Source organism: Oryzias latipes, chromosome 15, assembly GCF_053564925.1.
Source record: "Oryzias latipes strain Hd-rR chromosome 15, Olatipes_Hd-rR_3.1".
Taxonomy (NCBI): domain Eukaryota; kingdom Metazoa; phylum Chordata; class Actinopteri; order Beloniformes; family Adrianichthyidae; genus Oryzias; species Oryzias latipes.
In genome coordinates this window covers 30448590-30471592 of record NC_136251.1, presented here as the reverse complement: position 1 = coordinate 30471592, position 23003 = coordinate 30448590, and the positions used below count along the sequence as shown (strand labels likewise).

Here is a 23003-nt window from a genome sequence, read left to right as displayed (position 1 = left end):
AATAGGCGGAGGTGGTGCGTTTGGGGCCGGCTCGTACAGCGGAGACTCCCAGTGATCGAGTGATCTCTGCTCCACAGCCTGCATCTCATCGTCACACAGAGATTTCCCCCCCTGCTGCATGCGTAACATCTCTCCAGGTCCAGCCGTGGCGCTCACTTCGCCGCGCGCGTCTCCGCTTCCCACACGGATCACGCACGACTCACGCACAACGAACCGCTGAGGGGGGGGAGAAAAACCGCCAGGCAGGATTTACCTTCGCGGGTCGAGTCCGGCGCAGGAGCGAGGCTGGGATTTCCTCCCATCGATTCATCTCTTGACACATCCCTGGTCGTGCGCGCGTGCCTGCGTGCGTGCGTGTGCGTTGGGTGGAGTCAATCCGGAATTCTCCAAATTGGAAAACCGTTGGCACATTCCAGGTAGGTCGGTGGCTCCAAACCCGCGCGCGCCGCGCACGCGCTCCCACCCGAGAAATCTGCGGATGTGTCGGTGAAACGAAAGAGAAATGTCCGTTTCCCGGAGGTTGGGGGGGAGGGGGGGGGATCAGGGCCGCAGCCCCTCGTTTTTCTTTTTTTGTTTTTTTTTTTTAAATGACAGATCAACAATTAGCGTTTGGATACGGAGGCGCGCGGAACCGAAAAAAAGCCGCGCGGATGGAATGGAGACCTGCGTGGAAGGGAGGCCTGATGGCTTCCCGCGATGGTGGGATTCAAACCCCCAGCAGAAAATCCTACGAACGGGGGCTCCCAAAAAAATTCAAACGATTTTTACTCCATTTGATGCCACGAAACGGGAGCAAACCCTCCTTTGTGGGGGATGCAGCAGCAGCAGCCCACCTCTGGTGTTACACAATACATCTGCGGGCAGGTGGCCCCTCTGGCCAAAGTGGGGCAGATCAGGACTGAGGGGGTCAAAAGGGGGCCTGAAAGAATCGCAGGGTCTCTGCAGGGAGGCAGCTACAGGCTCTTTGGAGGAGAAAGGGAGAATCCATAGAACCTCCATGGACTTTGGAAATGCACCTGAGTCCTGTTTTTCAGTGCCCCCCCCCTCCCCCGTCAGCTCCTGCCCCGGATCACTGAAGGGGGGGGGGGGGGGGGGGGGGCAGAACAGTCATGCATGAGAGAAAAATGTCAAACTGCTGTCCAGCTGCTGCCTTCAAAGCTCTTAAGCTCTTTCTTCAGATAAAATGGAGCGTGGGCGCTGGAAACCCGCTTCTCCAGACAAAATGGGCTCTATAAATAAAAGGGGTTGTGGCAGAGATGGCTGTGCTCTGTGTGGAAGGGGAGGGGGGGCGGCATTACCTGACTTTCTCAGGTTCAGTGTGATGTTTACGGAGCCTGCTGTTTGACATCACAGGGGCCACCATGAAGGACGGCATCGCCAACAACAGCACGGCGAGCATCTCCCACGCCAGGAAAGCCGTGGAGCAGCTGAAGATGGAGGCCTGCATGGACAGAATAAAGGTACGCCCCCTCCTCCTCCTCCTCATCCTGTCACGCCAACGCTGGTCTTTCGTGAAAGGAAAGGATGAATTGTCCAAATGTTTGAGCTTCAGGGAAATTCTGCCGCCACCAAGCTGACCATACATATAAAAGTTGAAGATCTTTCTGCCCTATAGGGGTGGGCAACTCCGGGCCCCGAGGGCCGGCGTTTCTCCATGATCACCAAGCCGCACTCATGACTGATTACCTGGTTTAGGTGTGTCCAGCCAATTAGAGCATGCTGGCAAACATGCAGGCATGCGGCCCTCGGTTGGAGTTGCTCATATCTTGAACCATCGGATGATCAGACAGAAGTCTGAGCGTAGAGGTAGATCTTCAGGACCTGGATGGAGACTTTCACACACATTTAAGTTCAACACCAGACATTTTCTGCTGCTTTTCAGCATTCTTCTTCCAGTTTTTTGCTTTTTTTCACTCAGGATATAATACCTTGTACATTAGTTTGTTCCTATTTTGGACTTTAATTGCATAAAGGGAACTGACTCCTCCCCCCTGGCGTTCCAAACAGGAAGTACCCACGGGCTCCAAAATCCAATAGAAATAAACAGCTATTGGTCAGAATGACCATTCTTGCTCTGCTACAAGTTATAAAACTGAACAATCAGACGCCTCAATAAAAGTAGGTGGAGCCTGCTGGCCCCCACATCCAGTGTTCAAAACCTTTGACTGACAGATTTCATGCAGCCGATTTTCAAGTGGAAGGGGTGTGGCCTTCCAACAAGCTCACTCCTGATTGGAGAGACTAGTTGCCATAGAAACGTCGACTCAGGCCAATCACAACTGGGATTGATTTCTGCTTTGGGCTTCCTTCCTGTGATCTAGAATCGTATAGATGACATCAGAGGTCATCGGTCTAGTGGTCATATGTCTATGGGTTTCTTCACATGTGCTGGATTGCTTGAAGACAGATTTCCAGTCCTGAAAAGTTTCCTTGGTTTGGTTTTTCTGAATCAGACGGATGGGAGTCCGTTTGATTTCATTTAAGCCAATGAGAAAACGGAACAGGTGTGTGAGCGCTCTCACATGGGACGGCCTTAGACAGGAAGTGTTGCTGTGGATCCAAAGTGGTCAAACTATTGCCTGTAAAAACAATGCACGGCCCAACCCCTCCCTTCTCGTGTTTCCAAATGGGAAGTACAGTTGCTTCCTGAAACGGACGCCACCATGTTGAAACCAGTCGACAGTAATTGGTCGCTTTGAGTCGACAGGGATTGGTCCAAGTCGCTTTGAGTCATCCTATCTATGGCAATGGCGACAGTAGTTGCCATAGATACGATGACTCAAAGCGACTTGGACCAATCCCTGTCGACTGGTTCCGACATGGCGACGCCCGTATCAGGAAGCAATGGTGAGGGATTTTGCCTCATTACCCGAGAGCCGGAGGTAAGGCATTGTCTATGGGTGGCGCCACGCCTGGATTCGTCCATTGTTTTTTACAGTCTATGGGTCAAACCCACCTCTCTGGAAACAAACTGATCTTGGTCTTCTAGTTTTCAACAAGCTCAGCAGGAAATGTTGGGATTTATTTATTCCAGTGTCATGGTGTGTGGACCTCTGAAAATGTAGTGTCTTCCTGCTACAGTCTGAATCTGACCTATTTTTAAAGCTTCTATTTGATCTTATTTCTCATTTTATGTGATTTAGTAAAAGAGAGTGAAATAGTCGTGTGATTTTCAACAAGAATATATTTGATTTTAGTTCTGAAGTCCAGATTTTTAGTTTAGCCGTTTGCTACGTACACACCGGGAATGTGTGGCCCGATCAAGAACGCGACGAAAACGGGTTCTTGATCGCTCTCAGCACACAGTGGACTGTCGCTGCCCAGCACCGGCGCATGCACTCATAGTCTGAAGAGTGTTGCGTCGTGCTCTTCAGGCCTTTGTCTTTCACAGCTCCATACCAAAGACATTCCATTTTCAAACAGTTTTCACCGCTGTGAATTAAACAGGACACCATCGGGACGTCACTACCAAATCCGAGTCCCTTATGGGTCAAAGTTCAACAGGTTGACCTTTTCATGTGCACTCGATCGCCGCGCAATTTCTACAAAAAGCCAGAAAACGCGTTTTGAAAACCCAAAATGTGCAGATACTCTCGTTTACATGGACGCTTCGTTGAAAGTGATCGCTCAAATGCGTGTTTCCAAGGTCGGTGTGAACGCAGCGTCAATGTTCATCTTTCAGCTGACGGCTTTCACGACGCTGTGCTGCAGATCCCAAAGCTTTTAATGGTCGCTCGGTTCAGGAAATGATGTCATTCTTAACTTTTGATCTCAAAGCTGGTTTCGAAAATATGGTCTTCTCATGTGGTCGTTTTCCGCAGGTTAGCTTTGGTGATTCGGTCGCATCTCTTTGCTTGTGGAGTCCCTCAGGGTTCAGTGTTTGAGCCTCAGTTATTCTCGTTTTGACTTCTTTATGATTTTGGAGGGAAACTAAATGTTTCAAACTGAATTTAAATGCATATAAACTTTAGACTTTGAATTTGACAAACACTGTATATTCTATATGTATTATATATAGATATGTAGATTTTAAAAGTATATGGATGACTTTTTAGCTCCTTAAAATGAAGATATGCTTCATAACTGCTTTAGCTTCACTTAATATCATTACCAATGTTCAAAGGATGCAGAAATATATGAAGTTCTGGACACATCTTTACGTGATGAGAAGGTTCCCCCTTCTTTTTGTCCTAAAAAAACATTTCTATTCTTTTTAATAACAGTTGGGAAGTTGATCATCGTTTTTCAGCTTTTTTCACACTTTGTTTTTCACTGTTTTAACATCGACTCCAACAAAAAACCCAAAAATGAGGACAACAGCAGAGCGATGTTTGCATGTGGTAGAAACGGCCTCAGAGATCGTTTTCATGTAAAAAAGCTGAGAGGAAGGTTTCTGCTTTACAATTTTATCTAAAGAAAAATGCTTAAAATGACAAATTCCTGCTCCAAATAAAAACGGAAAAGGATGAAGGACATTTTTTCCGTTTTGGAAAACTTGTTGACAGAGAAACTTTTTTTAAATGTTGCGTAAAATTTCCCTCACAATTTCCAAAAAGGGATTTAGATTCACTTAGTCAAAAAACAAATGAAATGTTGCTCCAGTTTAATTTAGGACCAAATCTTTTTTCAGTTTTCTAACTTTCTTTTTAACAGCTTTAAGGCCTGTTCACACCGGGACGAATTTCGCCGGCGATTTTCGCCGACGTTTAACGCCTCGTGACTAAACAAAGGGCCCCAATGAGAGTGTGCACACCGACGCGAAAAAACGCCAGGCGTTAAAGCGTCAAAAAAAAAAAACGCCTCGGGTTCGTTTTTTTTTTTCGACGCGTCGCGTCGAAATCTACTCGACCAATGAGAACGGCGCTTTTGCTCACGTGTCTGGAGCTTCTGAAGTTACAGTAAAACACAACTTGGGGGCGCTCAAACACAAAACTGCCTTGCTGAGCACACATACCAGCGAAGAAGATAGACGCCAAGTAGCGTCTACACAGCCGCGAAGCAATAATGACGGACATTCTAAAACATCCCCGAACCAAGCACCAGTTGGAGCTACTGGTGCTTGAAATATTCATGTTTTCTTTGTTTGATTCTGACAAGCGTGTAAATACTTGCTCTCTTCTTCTGAGTGAAAAGCGACTTTAAGAAGCGTAAAGTTGCGCAGCGCCACCTTGTGTACAGGAGTATTTCGGTTTTACATTAAGCGCCATCTAATGTCAGGGAATGAAATTGCATGTTCACTCCACTCATCGTCAGCGAAAATCGCCTGGGTGTGAACACAAAAAACGTGGCGAAAAACGCTGGCGAATAACGCCTGGCGAATATTCGTCCCGGTGTGTACGGGCCTTTAGTGTATAAGACAAAGATAAAGGCAGAGGAGAAAACAGCCGCCTGCAGGGATTCCTCCTCTGCAGAAATACACGGATTGATTAGTGAACTTGATGAGTTTTTTAAAAATCTGCATCATCATTAGTCTTCATTTATGAGTCTCAACAGTTTGATGCACCAGAATCCTTTGACCTACACGTGTTTCGGGGTCCGCTAGGTGTTTAGGATTTGTGTCACACGTTACTCTTGTGTCTTTGTTGGTGACTTGGATGTTGGAGCTCTGCAGACGTTTGTGACGCTTCTCGTGTTTCCGGATCAGGTTTTAGTTTGGTTTCTGAGCTGTTTTGTGTGCGGTACAGACTCAACCCCTCAGAGGATCTGAGTCTCTCTTGACTGAAGAAGTTGCACTGAAGGCGGCGCCGAGGCAGCGGTCCGCCAGCCTCGTTTGCTGATCCCCTCATTTTGATGACGGGATGGAGAGCGTCCCGGTGACGGCGGCCGTCTCCGAGCAGATGATGGGGGGATCGCCGCTTCCTCATTAATTGCTCAATCAGCCAAAGGAATGTGATCTGTGCTAATGAGGACTCTCCTTCCATCACGAGTAATTACAGTCGGCCTGATGACGCGGCGTGCAGTTCGGCGCTTGGGCCTGTGGGGCGTCGGCTCTCTGCACTTTCCACGACGACTCTGTTTCCTCTGACACTGATGGATTTTCTGCTGCTGGAGGAGGAATTCCCACTTTGTGCAGCTTTAATGATTACATTAAGAAAACCGGATTCATGGCTTGTTGTGATTTTTCAAACATGAATGCTTTACATGTTTCATGCAGGTTCGGTGGAGTAATGCTGGAAGAAGCAGGTTTTGACTCCAACAACATTTATTGGGCCAAAAAAACAAAGTAATCAGCCTGTAAATGACCAGTTTGACTGAAATATTGCAAAACGCTTTAGTCCACTGGAAATCTTTTTTTTTTCTTCTTGTGTTTGTTTGATATCAGTTATAATTTAATTTCAATTCCATCACAGAAGTTTCCTCAATTTGTTGTTTTTATTTGAATCTCTGTCAAAGGTTCATGCTTTGAGTCATTTTCATCTGTGTCCTTTTTAGTTACAGATTACATTTTTACCTTTCATTTTTTATTATCATTTATTCAACAAATATATAATTAAATATACCGAATATTAAAAAAAGAAAAAAGTTGAAGTCCCGCTCTGATCATCTTTTGATCTATTTTAGTGGTCCTTTAATAATTTTTAGCCAAATTCTAGAAACCTGTGTTGTTTTTCTAGGACATAGTCTCTGCAGAGCGGCAGGAGTTCCCACCTGAGTTTTGTTTCTAAAATAGAAAAGGATTACCATAAATGAAATGTCCCATCACCGACCTTTGGATGTTTGAGCTGAATCTTCAAAGCATTCGAAAAATCTTCAATACCAGAAAAGGCGTTAAAAGTGTCGGAGAATCACTTCATTTCTTTCTAAACGGATCAATTAGGAGATTTTAGGAAAGTTTAGGATCGACATTTTCTAGGCTCAATAATAAAGTGGAGCATAAAAGCCTGTTTCCCTGTTACACATTTATCTGGAAATGTTGTTTGGAATGAGGAACCTGGAAAAGGCTTGATGGTGCAGAGCCTGCAGACTCGGCGCCGCGGCGTTGAGTTTATTTAAAGCCCCCGTGTCGTAACCATGTGGTATTCTCCTGTGACGGCGGCGGTGGGTGAAGATCAGATGGCCCGCTCCCCCATGCAGATCCCAGAGCCCTCGCCGTTGTTCAGCCCCAGCTGCTCCTCTGCTCGCCATTTGTGGCCCTCACGCCCCCGGCCTTGGCGTACAGTCAGTCCGCCTTTACTGTAACACTCGTAGTGGCTTCAATGAACGCTCCAAACGATAAAGTGGAACGTCCCAAACAGAAAGACGAGGACACTTTGGTTCACTGGATTCGGTTCGTTCAGCTGCTTTTTCTGATGCTTCCTCGATTTTGTGGATCAAACTTTTTAGGATGTCAGAAAAACCGGAAAACCAAATGATGGATGAATGCAGTTTCTACCAGCGGTGTCCAACCCGAGGCTCTGGTGTCTCCTCCTCCCTCTATTGTGGCCCGATAATTAGAATAATAATGTTTTGGTTCATTTGTTGGAGTTGATTAAGTCTTTTTGTCAGATCCCTGAGCGAAATGGTTGTAAAATCCTGAATCTATTTTTATTCACTAGTTCCCGTCAATTCCAATTATGTGCATAAATGTTGATTATAAATGTGAATTTACACTAACATTGTTTATATTTAATAATAAAAGAGGAAAAAAGTTGAATGCAGACCAAAGTCACAAAGATAGAAAATGTCATGTTAGACTGAAGTATTTCTCCAGGAGGATCTTGTTTTGAAAGGAACTTTAGCTGCTGTCAACAGAACAAAAATGTGTTATTTAAAAAATAAATATTTAAAACTATATTTTCTGTTAGGAATGACATAACAGTCACAAAAATCTCATTAAAGTTTGTTTTTTTTAACAAAGTGGGACTTTGTTGGTTGCAGTTCGGCTCGACTTTTATTACTGGAGCGGACCAGGGGAGTCGGACTGTTTCCTCAAAGCAAAGCATCATGGGCCGGGAGCTGACCGTGGTGCTGATGCCATGCGGTTTATGCTCTGAAAATAAAGATATTTAATGAAGCGCCGGGTTACGTGTTCTTTGCGTGGCTTCTTCTCCTTCCGTGGTTTTAATGTGGTTTATTCGTGACACATCTGTAAAAATTTCACGTAAAACCACAACCTTTCTCACTTTTTCCGCGAATTATGACCAATTCTCATCCATGTAATGTGCGCAAAATGTGCGTGGCGGCTGTGTGACACGGCCTTTAATCCAAAGTGTTTCTGCAGCTCTTAAGAAAAAAATTCAAAAATTACATTTTCCTCTGGTTAATGTTAGAAAAAATAGATTTTCTGTTTGTTTTTATGTAAAGTTTAGTCTATTCTTGTTCATTAATTCTCTATTTTGCATAAAAACGCCAAAATAGTTTTCAACAGAGATTAAAACAAGGAATTTAGTCAAATAATTTCTGAATTATAAGTTTAATCTGAAGCTAAATGGAAGTGAATATAATTCCAGTCCTCATAGGTGTGGATGAACATTAAAATAATCTAATATTTCTGACAGAAGTGACAGTTTGACCTCAGATCTGGTTCTGCCGGGACATTTGGAATCCAAACAGAAACCAGACAAAAAGCGCCTGTGTGTGTTTTGGATCAAATTCCAGTTTAAAGCAGAAGAAACAGTTGGGAACAAATTTATTAAAGGATTTTGTTTCTTTATTTTTTTAACTTTAGTTATCATCTTTTGTGTTTACATTTTTTACGTGAATGTAAACCAAGTTTTCCTTAAAAAAAGTTGCTTTATAATTGTAAAATGCAACATTTGGTACGTCATATATTTAAATGACAGCTTCTTTAGTTTTGTTTATTTCTGGACTCTTTTTTTTTCTCTCTCTGCGTTAAAGTGCAATCAAACATTTTGTTAGAATTCACGTTTAAAATCATTAAATTATTCTAAAGGGAAAAGAAGGGCTGGAATATTTTAGTTTGACAGACATAGAATATCTAAAAAAAAATGTTTTTGCCCCAGAATTTCAAAACCTTAGATGACAGCATCAGAGCAGAAATCTGAGGTTTTCTTCAGCATTAAAAAGATTTGTATGTGATATGAAAAACGCGTCATACATTTAATGTATTTAGAACCACTTTAAGATAAAAATACAGAACAATAACAAAACTTTTCGGGTTCTTCCACATTAACTTCCTTTTTTCCAAACACTGTCAAACTTTTCAATCCGAGTCGCTACACTGGACAGCAGGAAAATAAGGGAAATATTGATTTATTCATGTTATTGTCGTGGATTTTCTTTTTCTATCCCAAAGACTGGAGAGCTGCTTTCACTGAACTGCCCTCAGAAAATGAATAAAGCATTTCTCTGTTTCTAACCTTCTTTGTGTCTCAAACACGGCAGGTCTCCAAAGCCGCTGCAGACCTGATGGCGTACTGCGATGCTCACATACGTGAGGACCCGCTCATCGTGCCTGTCCCCGCCTCCGAGAACCCGTTCCGGGAGAAGAAGTTCTTCTGCACCATCCTCTGATGAGCTGCCGGCAGAGATCCTTGGGTGCAGGCGTTGCCTGGCTTCTCTGTCTTCTCCACAACTGAAGCTTCTGGCCATGGGCATTGAGGAGAGGTTTGCCTGGTGGACTCTCTGTTGGGGGTCCGCTCTGTCCTGGTGGCTGAAGGATTTGGGGGAGTCAGGAACCAAACTGGCAACCCAGTGAGCGTATCATGTCTTGTTAAATAGGTTTGTTATTGCTTTGTTATTAGAGAACAGTCTTGCTCAGTGCTTAATGAGATGAGAGATGTTTTTTTTCTTTTGTTGTGCTAGATCTTATTGCCTCAGGAAACTGACATTTTTGCCCAGTTTTGGTTCTTTTTCTTGATCACAGCAAGCATGAGTTTCTGTCCGGTAGGAAGCAGCTCTGTGATGCTCCGAAGCAGCCCTGAAATCCGACGGTTGTTCCTGCAGAGTCACCGACGCTGAAGCTGCTGGTTTCAGTGCTGCAGTGCAGCAAGGAAACTTTATCGTGCAAAGTAAATCATTCGACTCAGAAGAGAGAGGAAGGTTCTCCACGTGGCTTCTGCAGCTCTTATTTAGGGCGCAGTGATGAAGTTTTGAGCAAGCTTCCAGTCCTAAAATAATTGATGAATCTGCCTCCTCCTCCTCCTCCTCCTCCTGGAGCTGACTCCCCTGCCTCCCCTGCCTCCCCCTTCAGGTGATCCTACTGGATATCTTGGTTTCCTGGGCATGTTTCCTCAGCCTGATTTCTTTTTTTTGTATCTTTTTGCCTGTCCTGGAGTGAATGGCGAGGCCTTTCGACATTACTGAAGGCCTGCATGTTTCCCCGCTCCTTTTTGACGGCCTCCTCCGTTTCCGAGGGACTCTCAGTCTTTTAGAGTGTACAGTATGTTTCAGTGCCAATTTCCTGTCAGAGCGGCGTGATCCTCACACCCTGCTCCTGCAGCCTTTCTCCCCGTCCTCATTTCATTTTTGGAAGAAAAAGCACATTTTCCTTTACATGGTAGTTGAATAGCATTTGCCGATTTCTACGATGACTTGTTCTGATCGTTCTTAATATTGGTATTATCAGTAGTAATATTGAATATTCGTTGCACAGCACTGACGGCTCCATGACGTGTTGTGCTACTCAGCTCGTATGATACTTAGAAGAAAAAATATTTATAAGTCATGCAATTATTGTTACTAGCCGAGTATTTTTTAAAGAAAACAACAACAACGATGGTGAGGCTCGTTTACATGACATGATCCCCTTTTCTCGGTTCAGCTTTTTGCATTTTTGTTGGTGAAAAATGAATAAAAGGAGGAAAATAAAAAAAAATCCTCCCTCCTGATACTTGAATCATCATCGATGGGATCATTTCACGGCGGTCAGAAAGCCCGAGACGCCGCCTCAGGACTCTCTGACCTCGTCTTAAAGTTGGTGCCAAACCTGTAACCAGAATCACAACAGCTAGAGATTAATATTGCATGGATTTATTTCTGTCTGTGAAGGAAAGACCTGACATGAAATGTTATTGACCTTCTGGGTGCTTCTCTGCACTAAAGGATCCGGTAGAGTCAGGTCATGTAGATCAGTATTGTTTATTTTGGGTGGGTGGGGCTTTGTTAACTCTGACAGAACAATTCAATTAAAGGCAAACAATATCCCATACATGCTGTGGATTCTGCTTCGTTCTTCTGATGTTTTTCTCTTACGGCTCTCTCAGAGACGTGTCCGTCTGGCAGGAGGACGTGGCATTCTGGTTGTTGGTGGAGACCTCCTGTGGTGGAGCTGAGCCACAGTTCATCTGGATCAGCTGTTCTACCTTTTTCTTTTAAAAGAACACCATTCACCGCCTGTTTTCCTCCCAGAATTCCACTTTTCACTGGATGTAGTTCCATAGCTTTCCCTACAAAGATCAGGAAGGAGAAGAGCTGTTTCCATTTAGTCCAGATGACACAGTTTTAATCATGTAAAAAGGTTATTTTATTATTTGTCTAACATTAATTGGCCAAATGATTTTATTCCTGACCAAACACAGAAATAATCTTTTTTTATCAAAACGGTTTGAAAACCCTGCAGATAAAATGACAAAATCGTTGATATTATTTTGCTATGTGCAGATAAAAATGAAAGTAGTGCAGGTCTGGAGGTTTCTGAATAATGCATAGAAGGAGAAGAGAAAAAATCTGCAGACCTGTGCTGGAAGAATGAAAACACAGTAAGAAATGAATAAAAAGTGAAACCAGAGACAAACAACAAGCCGCTGTCGGGCAGACTGGAAAACACGCCATTTCTGTTCCCTGTCCACCGAATTACACGCCACACGCAAAGAATTACATCATTGTAATTTATGAACATGTCTACAAAAAGAACAACATCCTTTAGAGTGGAAGATATGATGCCGGGTCAGGAAGTTATCTGACACAGACAACCATGAGAAGAACCAAATTAAGAAGAAGAACAGATGCACAAATACAACAGGAAGAACTGCAGATGGTGGAGCTCAACCTTTTTCCACGGAGAAACACTCTTTCAGAGGAAATTCTCCCCAAACGTTCAGCTTGATGCTCGATAAATTCTGTCCTAAAGATTCATGCGCAGCACCGACAAACCGCTCCAAACACAATCACTCCTCATCTTCCAGCTAAAACACATCATCGGGACTTCAAAGAAGCAGAAATGACTCACACTTTCATTTTCCATTTCATGCAATAATGAGGAGCAAATAATACAAAATTCTCAAAATTTTTTCTTTTTTTTTTTAATGCAACACACTTTATAACCAGCAGATGCTTTTATCCAAAGCAACAGGAACGATTAAGACAATAATGTCTGGAGAAGTCTGGGATTTAAAACCACAATAAAATACATAAATGCATCCACACCACAGTTAAAAATATACACTGTATTTCTTTGATAAGAAATATATTTTATTAGTAGCATCATTGATGATTAAAAACCATCCATTTTAGTTCAATTTATCAAAATAAAAATCAAATATAATCCATATGAACAACATAACTTACAAATATTAATCACTTACAGCTTTAACTGGACTGTCAGAATAGAATAGATCTTTAATATCATTTATTTAGACTGAAAACAATAAAATACAGATTCCACATTTTCTCTCTATGGCAGTGTTGTCAACTTTACATTCAAAACATAAGTAATACTAGAGACAAAAAGACCAAAAAAATGTGCAGGATTAAAGAATGTGCAAACTCTATTTGCATCCTTGAAGGGATGAAAATGTTGGGGCAATGGACAGAATTTATTTATTTTTGTTCTCAGATGGGACAAGCAGGATGAGTAATGGATTTAACCGATGTTTTTAGGTCTCTTTGTTCTGCTGATGCTAATTGATAAATTAGAAAACATCATATTAGGTAATGAATTGATTAATTCACTTGTACTTTTACAACTTTTTAATTTGTCAAATCACTTTCAGTTATAGGTTTATAAGTACCCTTAGCTAAATGTACTTTTAGTTGCACAAAAAAAGTATACTTATACTTGAGTATATGTATAGCAAGTTTACTACAGACCATGAACATATAGTGTAGTATTCAACACTTTACTAAGTACACTTGTAGTAAAGTTACATTTGTTCAAAAACAGACACATAATAATAATAATAATAATAATAATAATAATAATAATAATAATAATAATAATAATAATAATAATAATAATAATAATAATAATAATAATAATAATACGTGACTTTCAGAGCTTGATTTCATTGGCTGCTGCATGGAACTCCACCTCCCAGAGTGCAGTGCGGCAGGGATCCTCGTCTGTGATTGGTCCGGCTCTCCGGCAGCGGCCATGAGCGCCGGCGCTGAGCTGCGGAGCCCGAGCGGGGCTCTCAGTCGTCGCAGCTCCGTCCGTGCGTGGCCGTGCGGCTCAGGAACAGGCTGTGCGCCGCTCCAGCTGCAGTCTGCTCCGGCTGAATGAAGGGCTCCGTCCATGCGGAGGTTCGCGCTCACGCTGCTGCCCTGCGCTGCCGCCGTCCTGGTGCACTTGTGGCTGGCGCACCGACGCTCCTCCACCCCGCCGGACTGCGCTCCACTCTCCGGTACTTTTCAAGCCCGGGTTTCTCTGAACTTTATCGTCCAGGCGGTTTGCTAACTTTACTTTTACTGCAGCCTTTGGTTCGCGGTGAGTTTGTGCAGAACAGACCGGAAGTGCTGCTGTTTACAGGGTGGACGTGTTTTCAGGTGTAGAGTTGCGGAGCTTTGGGCGGTGCAGCTGCTGCTGCTGCTGCTGCTGCTGCTGCTGCTGCTGCTGCTGCTGCTGCTGCTGCTGCTGCTGCTGCTGCTGCTGCTGCTGCTGCTGCTGCTGCTGCTGCTGCTGCTGCTGCTGCTGCTGCTGCTGCTGCTGCTGCTGCTGCTGCTGCTGCTGCTGCTGCTGCAGCAGCATGTGGAGCCAGAACGAAGCATCTCTGCTTTCAAAGCTCTGAACTGTCGTGAAAAGCTGCGTACTTTCGGCAGCTTGATCGACTTCACTCAAACTGCTGCCTAATCTGAACAGAACCACCCGAACCTGCAGGATTCAGTCCACCTTCTTTCTGTTCTCCGTGCAGATGAGCCCCTGCCTTTCTATGAAGTTCTGGTGGGAGTTCTGTCAGCGAGACACCACCATGAGCTGCGACAGGCCATAAGGGAGACCTGGCTGGGCTACATCAGAGATCACCCCCACTTCCAGCACAGGTCAGTCAGCTCCACCTGCTTGGCCTTGACCCGCTCCACCTTGACCTGTTCCATCTAGAGCTGCTCCACTTTTATCTGCTCCATCTTTATCTGCTTCACCTTTATGTGCTCCACCTTGACCTGCTCCACCTAGACCTGCTTCACCTTTATCTGCTCCACCTAGACCTGCTCCACTTTTATCTGCTCCACCTTTACCTGCTCCATCTAGACCTGCTTCACCTTTATCTGCTCCACCTTTTCCTTCTCTCAAATGTGGGTTATTTTCTGAGAGCTGAGCAGAAAATAACCCACATTTTTATCTGTTCCCGCTCCATTCTGTCCTCCCACTTTCGTGTCCATTTCCTTTCCATTCAGTGATATGAGTGCAGATAAGGTGTGATGGCCTTTCAGCCCCCCCCCCCCCCCCCCCCCCCCCGTAGCCATGGCAACAAGGGGTGGACAGATGGACAAGCTTTGGTGGAAAAAAAGAAAGAAAATGGTTTGTGCTGGTTTTTCAGGGTGGAGGTGAAGTTCATCGTGGGAAATCATGGCTGCGATGTTCCCGAGGAGGACAGGGAGGACCCTTACTCCTGCAGCCTCCTGAACTTCAGCGAGCCGGGTAAGAGGAGAAAACGAGGAGGAGGCACTCGGAGGTGATGCTGGAGCTGAGTGGAGGCGGAACAACAGCAGAGGAGTTGAAAGAATGAATGTTCAGGAGAGAAGCGACACCTTTATTCACGCTCAGCCGCCGCTCAAGGACAACTTTTTTTCCTTCTTTTCTCTCCGTTTTGTATCCGAGGCAGAAACGTCTGCAGCAGGAGGAACCGTCAGGTACCTTCGAGTTGCTGATGCGCCTCACATGAAGTTATTGAATACATTTGCTGTCAGACTGAATGGCTGCAGTAATTATAATGTCTCTCACCTTGAAGGAGGGGGTCCAGCTCCACCGTGTCACCTCTTCTCCCCGTTTGCCGCCATCAGGAGCATAATTACTGCTCATCTGAATGGACTTTCCTCTCCTTAAGGTCACGGCCGCGTTTTTTCTTTCTCTGCTCCTCCACCACGTTAATGGCCGTAAGCGTGATTTGCATCAGAATTGGAGGGGGGGCTTTGGCGCAGGACTTAGTGTCGTTTTAACAGACGTGGTGGTCACCTGACTCCGGATTCGGGTCAAAACTCACGGTCGGCGCGGCGCTAATTGTTGCTGAAACTTTCTTGTGCTGCATTCATCACTGGGTTTTTTTCACTGCAGGAAGTTGAATCCTAATTAGTACTCAGATCTTATTCTGAAAAGGTTTTGTGTCAAAAGGAAGCTCTCGATGTTGGTAGCTTCGATACATGAGCCCATCTCCAGGAGGACAAAGAAATCAAATAAACGTGGTTTAGTTTAGTCAAAGATCAGGTCAAACGTACGGCTTTTACCTGCCGACAAGAGTTCACCTCAATTTCCAGATCATCACCTCCTTTTTGGCACTCTTTCTCTAGTTCTAACCCCTCCCTCCTGCTTGGAGTGTTGCATAATGTGCAAAAATACTCCCAGTCCTCTTTGTTGAAACAACGGAGCATCTAAGGCGTCGTCATGCAGAAGCTGCTGCAGGTTTGGTGCTGCAAAGACGTTTACAGGAGATGGCTCCAGCACATTTAAGCCCTTTCTGCCGAAATTTCAACAAACTCCAACTATTTAGTATTCCTTTAGAGGTCAAACCTCTACTGTCAATCATTTTATGATTATATTTCACAAACACATGTTTGGTGACTGTTAATCATTACAAATGTGATGACATTTACGTTTTTGTAGAACCACTTCAATGAAAATGGTGCTTTTTGTGTTTTTAACATGTTCGTGTGGCATTTTTCTTATGACGTGTTTAAAGAAAATTTAGCTCAAAATTGCACTTGTGAGTTTTTCTTCATTCAAAACGTTGTGAATCAGGAGCAGATGAAAAAAAGCAGCTTGAAGAAGATCGTATACGCTGTGCGGGTCACGAGCTCTCTGCAAATGGGAGGAAAAAGGGGGGCGGGGTTGCTTTGCACCAACAGTCCCGCCCACATCTCCGATTTTCTTTTTCTTCTTCTCCTAAAAACGTCATAATCGGACCCCTGGGAACACTTTGAAAATAGATCAGAAGATGATTGGAGTGGGACTGTAAGGTCCCCGCTATCTATAAATATATTTCTGCAGAACCTTAAACTTCAATCAGTGTGAGCCTGACGTCCTAGATCGCTCCTGCTGATCGTCTGTCAGCTTCAGGATCAAACCTGTCCAGCCCGACTGCTGATGGATGAAGATTTTGATCCGATGCGTTGGTGAATCCCAGCAATTCACAGCTTCGTTTTTCAGAATTAACTGTCTTTTCCTTAAAATTTCAAAATAAATCGCCTCAATTAGACAGACACAGTTGCTTCAGTCTGTTGTAGGTTTTAGGTTTCAGCTCATCTGTGCGTTTGGGAATGTAAGTTTAGTCACTGACGTGGGTGCAGTAAGCTAACTTTAATATAAAGAGCTGATCTGTTAGTTTTTCTGCAGAAAGACTTTAACTGTACATTTGTTGATATTTTAAATAAAAAATCCTCTTCACGCCAACCGAAGCTGCTCTTTTTTCCCTGAGTTGACAGTAATGAAGTGTTTGTATTTAATGGTAGCAGATAAACTCTCCTGCTGGAAACATCCTGCAGCTCCGTCTCACTGATAAGCTGCTGCTCTCCGTCTGGATTCTCCTCCTTTCAACTCCTTTATTTTGGGGACGACAGCAGAACTTTAGTCAGGAGGGAAAAAAGCGTCTTCCCGTCAGCCGTCTTGATCTTTTCATTGATCCTGCGAGTAATGAACCACTGTTTTTTTTAATTAAGAATCCGGAGTGGAGAGCGCCGCTCGCCGAGGAGCAGCTCCTTGGAGTGCTGATGGTGTAGCAGGAGCTCGGCGTGTTGGGTCGTAATGTCTGCGTGTTCTGGCCTCTGTGTGTTTCAGTGACGGGTCAGGATGCTGAGATAGAGACGGTGGTGGTCACCGACCCGTCTGTGCTTGCTCCCGCCGACGTGTCCGCCGTCGCCCTGGACTTCAAGGTCCTCCATCCGGTGGTCGTTACCAAACTTGGGGTGTTTTCCAGCAGCTCAAGAGCCGAGCTTCATGGAAATGTGACGGTGAAGCTCCTGCAGCTCGATCAAGAGGTGATCGGAGTCTTGGATACCTCACACGTCTTTTTGTGGTCGTGTTTTTTTTTCCACATGAATGAAACGTGGCGGCCTGTTTGCTTTGGCAGGAGGCCGTGGTCACGGCTCGCTTCAGCCCCGCTAGCACAGGAACCATGCTGAACTGGGTGTGGTACAAACCTGTGGAGCAGTTCATCCTACCGAAGGTTTGGTTTTCCAGAGAACTCAAACACACTAAAGTCACTAAAGCTGTAAGAAAACAAAGGATCGAACATAAAGAGAGTACGTTAAATAGAGTCTAGGGATCCAGGTGGTCCCTTTTCCCAAAAAAAGGTTTAAATGTAGAACTCAATACCTTTAGACTAGATCTGTAGGAGCAGAAATCCTTCCTGGAGATGGAAGCCAGTGTGATAAAGGAAGCATTAGTCTGAAATAGCAGTGGTCCAAGAGTTGAACCCTGGGGGACTCCACATGGAATGACTGTTGCTCCTGCAGGGCTTCGAGGGGACGCTGGTTTGGGAGAGCGCAGACTCGGCCGCTCTGACCACGGTCGACGCCTCGTCTGTGAAGCTCAGCGATGGAGGAGGAGTCCTGAAGATCTCCTCTGTGCGTGATCGTCTGCTGCTCCCCGATCCTCTTCAGGAGCGTTTGAACGTTGTGGCTAAAAACCTTTCTGTCTTCCTGCAGATTGCAGAGGGCGTCCTGCCCCACAGAAGTGCTCTTGGATTTCCTGGTTTGGCCGGAGGCTTCACATTTACTATCTATGGTAAAATAAAAATAAATGAAAAACATCAAAGTCCATCAAGAATCAATAGAATTAAAGCTGTGAGCAGTGTTGTACTACCCGCCATCGCCGCCCCTTTTTGACCCGCCCTCTTTGGCGGAGCGGCTGCTGCACACCCCTCAGTCTTCCCCTCTGCCCCGCCACAGGGGCAGCTGAACGGGACAAATTCATTAAAAAGAAAAACCCACTTAGTTTCAAAATGCCGCCTTTTCTTTTGTTTTCTTCTCCATGGCAACCATTTTATGTTTAGAAGGGTTAACCACGCCCACATTCCTTGTATGTTCATATCATTTCGTTCAGCTTGAGTCAGCCATTCGGGAATTACATTCTCGGAATATTCTGGTAAAAAAAATGTGCAAGCAACAGGGTGAACGCCACTTTTTTTTCTCTTTTTTTTTTTGCCGCTCAAAATCTACAAACTTTGAAATTGTTTTTTTTTTCCCTCCAAGTAGCTTCCCAGGATACATCGAATCTTTAGGAGGAGTTTGAATTTGTAGCTGGACCTTTGACCTCTTCCTGGGGTCAAAGGTCAACAAAGATGTGGTGGCGTGTGTGAGATTTTTGAGAAGATCAAAACATTTTCATTTTTTGTGCAAAAGAAATGTGACAATCGTAAAATTTGACCATTTTCCAACAAGAAAATGATCGCCAATCTATAGGTCCTACGGCCATCCCATAATAACCTGGTCCTTCAGACCCGGACGTCTGCGAGAAGCATAAAAAATGGCACATTAAAAAAACATCGTTCTCTCTGGCCGCTTATTAGATTTATGTGATGTTTCTTCCCGGTCAGCCGTGGTGAAACGTTCTTGATGACCTTCATGGTTTTTGCATTCAGGTCCAAATGAATCTCATCGTTCAACTCAGAACCTAACGAGCTGTTGGCTAAACCGTTCTGACTCATTGAACCAAACGGAGGTCAAGTCGTCGGTTGTTTAAACCTGCCTGCTTTCACCGCCGCGCTGCAGATGGAGACGGTCTGGCGGAGCTCCTGCGTGGTCGTCCGGCCAGGATGGAGAGCCACGCCTCCAGGCTGAGGCGGGAAGACGCGGCGCTGCAGGAGGAGAGCCTCCGACATGGAGACATGGTGCTGGTGGACGTGGTGGACACATACAGGAACGTGCCCTCCAAACTGCTTCAGTTCTATAAATGGTACGACTTCCTCTGAGGGAATCAGCGGCAGTGAAGGAAAGCGTCGCCTCAGAGTCCGTCTCAGATTGCAAAATGTTGATGGTTTGGGTGACTTTTGAGAGCAAGGTTCCCTCTGGCAGGTCTGTGGAGAACACGGCGTTCAGTCTGCTGCTGAAGGCGGATGACGATTGCTACATCGATGTGGACTCCGTGTTACTAAAAATTGACCACAAAGCTCTGAAGCGGCGCCATTTCTGGTGGGGGAAGTGAGTCCGTGTTTTGTTTTTTTGAGTCCTCCTCTATCGGAGCGAGTCGAGTCAAACGATGGCGGGTAACTCGTCTGCATCCCAAAAACAGTTTCAGGCAGAACTGGGCGGTGGATCGTATCGGGAAGTGGCAGGAGCTGGAGTACGCCAGCCCGGCCTACCCGGCGTTCGCGTGCGGATCGGGGTACGTGGTTTCTCAGGACCTGGTCCAGTGGCTCGCCGGCAACGCAGACAAACTGAAGGCCTACCAGGTACAGCCGTGCTCCAGGAAGCTGCGGCACATCCTGGCAAAAACTGGAGTTTGACTCCATCTCTGGTTTCAGGGAGAAGATGTGAGCATGGGGATTTGGATGGCAGCAGTTGGACCACAGAAATATCAGGTTTGGGTCACAGAGAAAATATTCAAAACACCACATCTTTCACAGTGTCTTCCCAACTGTTATGCAAACTGGATTTTAGTGTCAAAAAGGTGAAATTCTTTGTTTTTTAAATTAAACTCACAGATGATTCACTGTTTTCAATCCCAGACACCTGTGATGATTAGTTTAATTAAAGGAAAAACTACTTAAGAGGGACGGTCCACATTATTAAGCAGACCCGCATGTTCAAACGGTATGATAAAGGATTTCTGCTGATGAAAAGCCTAAAACGGTTCAATGCTTTGGATAAGGTGTGAAAACGTCACCTATTTGACCCAAACCTGCAACCCTGGGTGGTCCAGATGGATGGAGTAGTGGGTCAATGGCAACTATGTCCCAACAAGGCTGTGATGTCAGCAAGGAGGTGGTGGAGTCATGGTTTGGGCGAGAGCTCATTTAATGGTTAGTGACTTAAGAATGACACCAACTGTCGTTTGCATTGACAACTTGGAAAAATGATTTGCGCTGTACATCTTAGCAGCAACTTTTGTCACCAACAAATTACAAATACTTCTTCAAAAAACGGTAAAACTTTTTTCAAAGCTCAGACCCGGTTCTGTTCTTATTTGGAGTTTATGCATCGACTGTATCTGAACTGGACCGAGCGAGTTTGACGTCACCCATAGAAAACTGTTTTCCAACCCCGCCCCAGTCCACATTTCTTTGGCAACCACTCTAGCCCATAAGGATCTGTTTCTTTCTCTATAGCAGGTGTTTTGGCTTGTTGGAACCTGTGGGTACTTCCTGTTTGGAACGGTGGGGGGTGGGGTCACACAGTCCAGCTCACATGTACAGTCAGCGGTTCGGTCTTTGTCCCGCTTGTCTTCAGGACGCCGGCTGGCTCTGCGAGAAGGAGTGTTACGCCGACATGCTGTCGTCTCCTCAGCACACGGCGGAGGAGCTGCGCTCGCTCTGGGACAGGAAGAGGGTCTGCGGCGACCCCTGCGGCTGCCTGTGGGACCCTTAAACGTCGTCACGCCGCTCCGCGGGTAAAAAAACTGACAATTTCTGTCATGGATTTAGCTTCAAAGACCAAAATGAGCCATTATATGTTAGAATCTTACTATTTTTGAGGTCCATCAAAATAATCAAATCTAGCAGTAACTTGAATAATTTGTGGTTTTAAAGCTCATTTAGTCACTTTTAGCATTTATAAAGAAATTGATGCTGGTTTTCTGTCAGGGATGCACGTGTAAAGAATCCGCCTGAACGCTGTTGGCATTGATCCGGGTTTACAGTTGATTCTATGTCCTCATTTGTACACTTCATGAGGGTCTTTCACACAAACACTTTGTACTGTTGTGCGAACCGTGATGTGGCCTTTCTGTGTTAGTTAGGCATCTTTGTGTGTGTTTGCACCTGTGATGTCTGCAGAGAGTTGGATGCAGCTCTCCTCAAAGGTAATAAAGCTGACTAAAGACGGATCAAAAGTCCTGCTTGTTTTGTATTTTGGCAGAACTCTGGATTCTGCTGATTCTGTCTCGTCTGCAGCTTTTTTTTTTTTGTTTTTTTGCTGCTGCTGCTGTCAGAGCCGCTCGGTCCGCCGCAGAGACGAGGACGACTTAAAACGGAATAAAGAATGCAGCTGCTGATTATTTTGCAGAGCCTGAGCTCTGCAGGAATCTAAAGCGGGGGGAGAGCTGTGGAGGGGTTTCTGCCCCGAACCCAACAATGCTTTGAACCCACCTGATGGGAACGTTTTACTCATGGAGGACGGGCCACAACGTTTGTTTTCACGGTTTCCTCAACGGCTTCTGCAATAACCTAGACGCGAGTGGAGACGTCGCCTTTCTCCTCCTCGTTTGAATCCAGGAGTGCTGAGGAAAAATCTCCCTTCTTTGCACTTTCTACCTCTGTCGATGACAAAGTCGTGGAGTTTGTTTAACGTTTGATGAGCGTGCTGTGGAGACGGCCATCCAGCAGATCCATCCTCACCTGAGGCCAGCTGTTTACCTGCACCGCCTGGTTCCCCTCCGGCTTCTCCTCTGATAATACAGCAGAAGCTGCTGTCACTCCTCCGGCAGCACATCACCACTCAGAGTCCTACCTGGATGTTCAAAAACGCTGATTCCTAATCGGAACGAGTTTGATGGTGTGAAATAAAATGTCAGGAGGCGAGCAAGAATTCCTCTGATGTTGGAGAGATCGGTACACAAGAAGGTAGAGTCCCTCCCAACCTGGAACCCTGCAGAAGTGATGCCACTTCATATGAAAACATCTCCTCTGACTGAACCAAAACCGGATTGTTTTTAGAAATTCACCTGCATGTGGCTTAAACACAGACCCCTTTGGATTTGGAAAAATCTTTTTCCTCTTTGTCTCTTTGTGCTGCATAGAATGAGTCGACATCACAGGTTTGAGTCCCGTTTTTTAGATGATTCAAAAGGTCTCAGGAGGTGCTGATCTAACAGCTTGTTTTCTGTTTATTCTTTAATTTGTCAGAATATTTGAACTTCAGTGATTTAAACGGAGGAAATGCGGTTTCACCTGGTGATAATAAAGACAAAAGAAACTGAAGAGGAGGAGAAGTGGTGACTGACTCGAGCTGAGAGGTGAATGCAGAACGATGACATATAATGCGAGTGAGCAGAAATGGAGAAGCCCAAGGATGGAGCCCTGAGGCACTCCGCACGGCACAGATTCCTCATTTCTGGGATCTCCAGATGGGATCTGAAGCAGCTGTGGATCTCACTGTTCAGGCCTGTAGTTTGTAATGACACCGATCTCTCTTCATACCTGTAACAGGTGTTTTTAAAAGTCCTGACTTTAAAACGACATTTAGTTGAATCAATAAATTCCTCACATTTTTAATTAAACGTAAAACCATGCAGATGGTGTTACTTTGAAATGTGTTTAACTCTTTGGATCTAAAATAACTTTAATACATTTCTGACAGGAAGAACTTAAAGTTCACCTCTGTTCATCTGATCTATCTTCAAAGCATTCCCAGTCGTCTTTTTATCAGGATTAGGATGTTTTTATATCTTAAATCCAAGAACCTATGTCGTTTTCTAGGACGTAGTTTCTGCAGAGCGGCAGGAGTTTATTAAAAAATTCACTCTAAGTTATGGCCGGGACCGTGGTGTGGAGTTAACCCACCCCTACTTCCCATCATCCATCTGTTAATGGACTTTCCCT

General features: G+C 44.9%; 2 protein-coding genes and 1 long non-coding RNA gene across 3 annotated transcripts; all 3 read left to right on the top strand.

Moving 5' to 3' along the window:
• Window positions 1–35: 35 nt before the first annotated feature.
• On the top strand, window positions 36–11089 carry gng4 (G protein subunit gamma 4). Its single transcript, XM_004077482.5, has 3 exons — window positions 36–416; window positions 1354–1460; window positions 9325–11089. Exons 2-3 carry the CDS (start codon window positions 1362–1364, stop codon window positions 9451–9453), a joined length of 228 nt encoding a protein of 75 aa, XP_004077530.1. The 5' UTR covers window positions 36–416; window positions 1354–1361; the 3' UTR covers window positions 9454–11089.
• A 2099-nt stretch (window positions 11090–13188) lies between these two features.
• Window positions 13189–21295, top strand: b3galnt2 (beta-1,3-N-acetylgalactosaminyltransferase 2). Its single transcript, XM_023963551.2, has 12 exons — window positions 13189–13502; window positions 14010–14136; window positions 14634–14734; window positions 17084–17283; window positions 17376–17471; window positions 17761–17871; window positions 17953–18031; window positions 19018–19201; window positions 19321–19446; window positions 19538–19697; window positions 19770–19826; window positions 20695–21295. Exons 1-12 carry the CDS (start codon window positions 13394–13396, stop codon window positions 20830–20832), a joined length of 1488 nt encoding a protein of 495 aa, XP_023819319.1. The 5' UTR covers window positions 13189–13393; the 3' UTR covers window positions 20833–21295.
• Window positions 21296–21321: 26 nt separating this feature from the next.
• LOC144984073 (uncharacterized) lies at window positions 21322–22382 on the top strand. Its single transcript, XR_013647706.1, has 2 exons — window positions 21322–22219; window positions 22308–22382. It is a non-coding gene; the product is annotated as an uncharacterized LOC144984073 (long non-coding RNA).
• Window positions 22383–23003: the final 621 nt, after the last annotated feature.

Bases quoted from the DNA above. Each gene is read 5' to 3' on its own strand.
- gng4 (XM_004077482.5), top strand. From the start codon at position 1,362: ATGAAGGACGGCATCGCCAACAACAGCACGGCGAGCATCTCCCACGCC. The intron at 1,461-9,324 runs GTACGCCCCCTC...CAAACACGGCAG, and splicing joins CCTGCATGGACAGAATAAAG to GTCTCCAAAGCCGCTGCAGA.
- b3galnt2 (XM_023963551.2), top strand. From the start codon at position 13,394: ATGCGGAGGTTCGCGCTCACGCTGCTGCCCTGCGCTGCCGCCGTCCTG. The intron at 17,472-17,760 runs GTTTGGTTTTCC...TTGCTCCTGCAG, and splicing joins AGCAGTTCATCCTACCGAAG to GGCTTCGAGGGGACGCTGGT. The intron at 18,032-19,017 runs GTAAAATAAAAA...GCCGCGCTGCAG, and splicing joins CTTCACATTTACTATCTATG to ATGGAGACGGTCTGGCGGAG.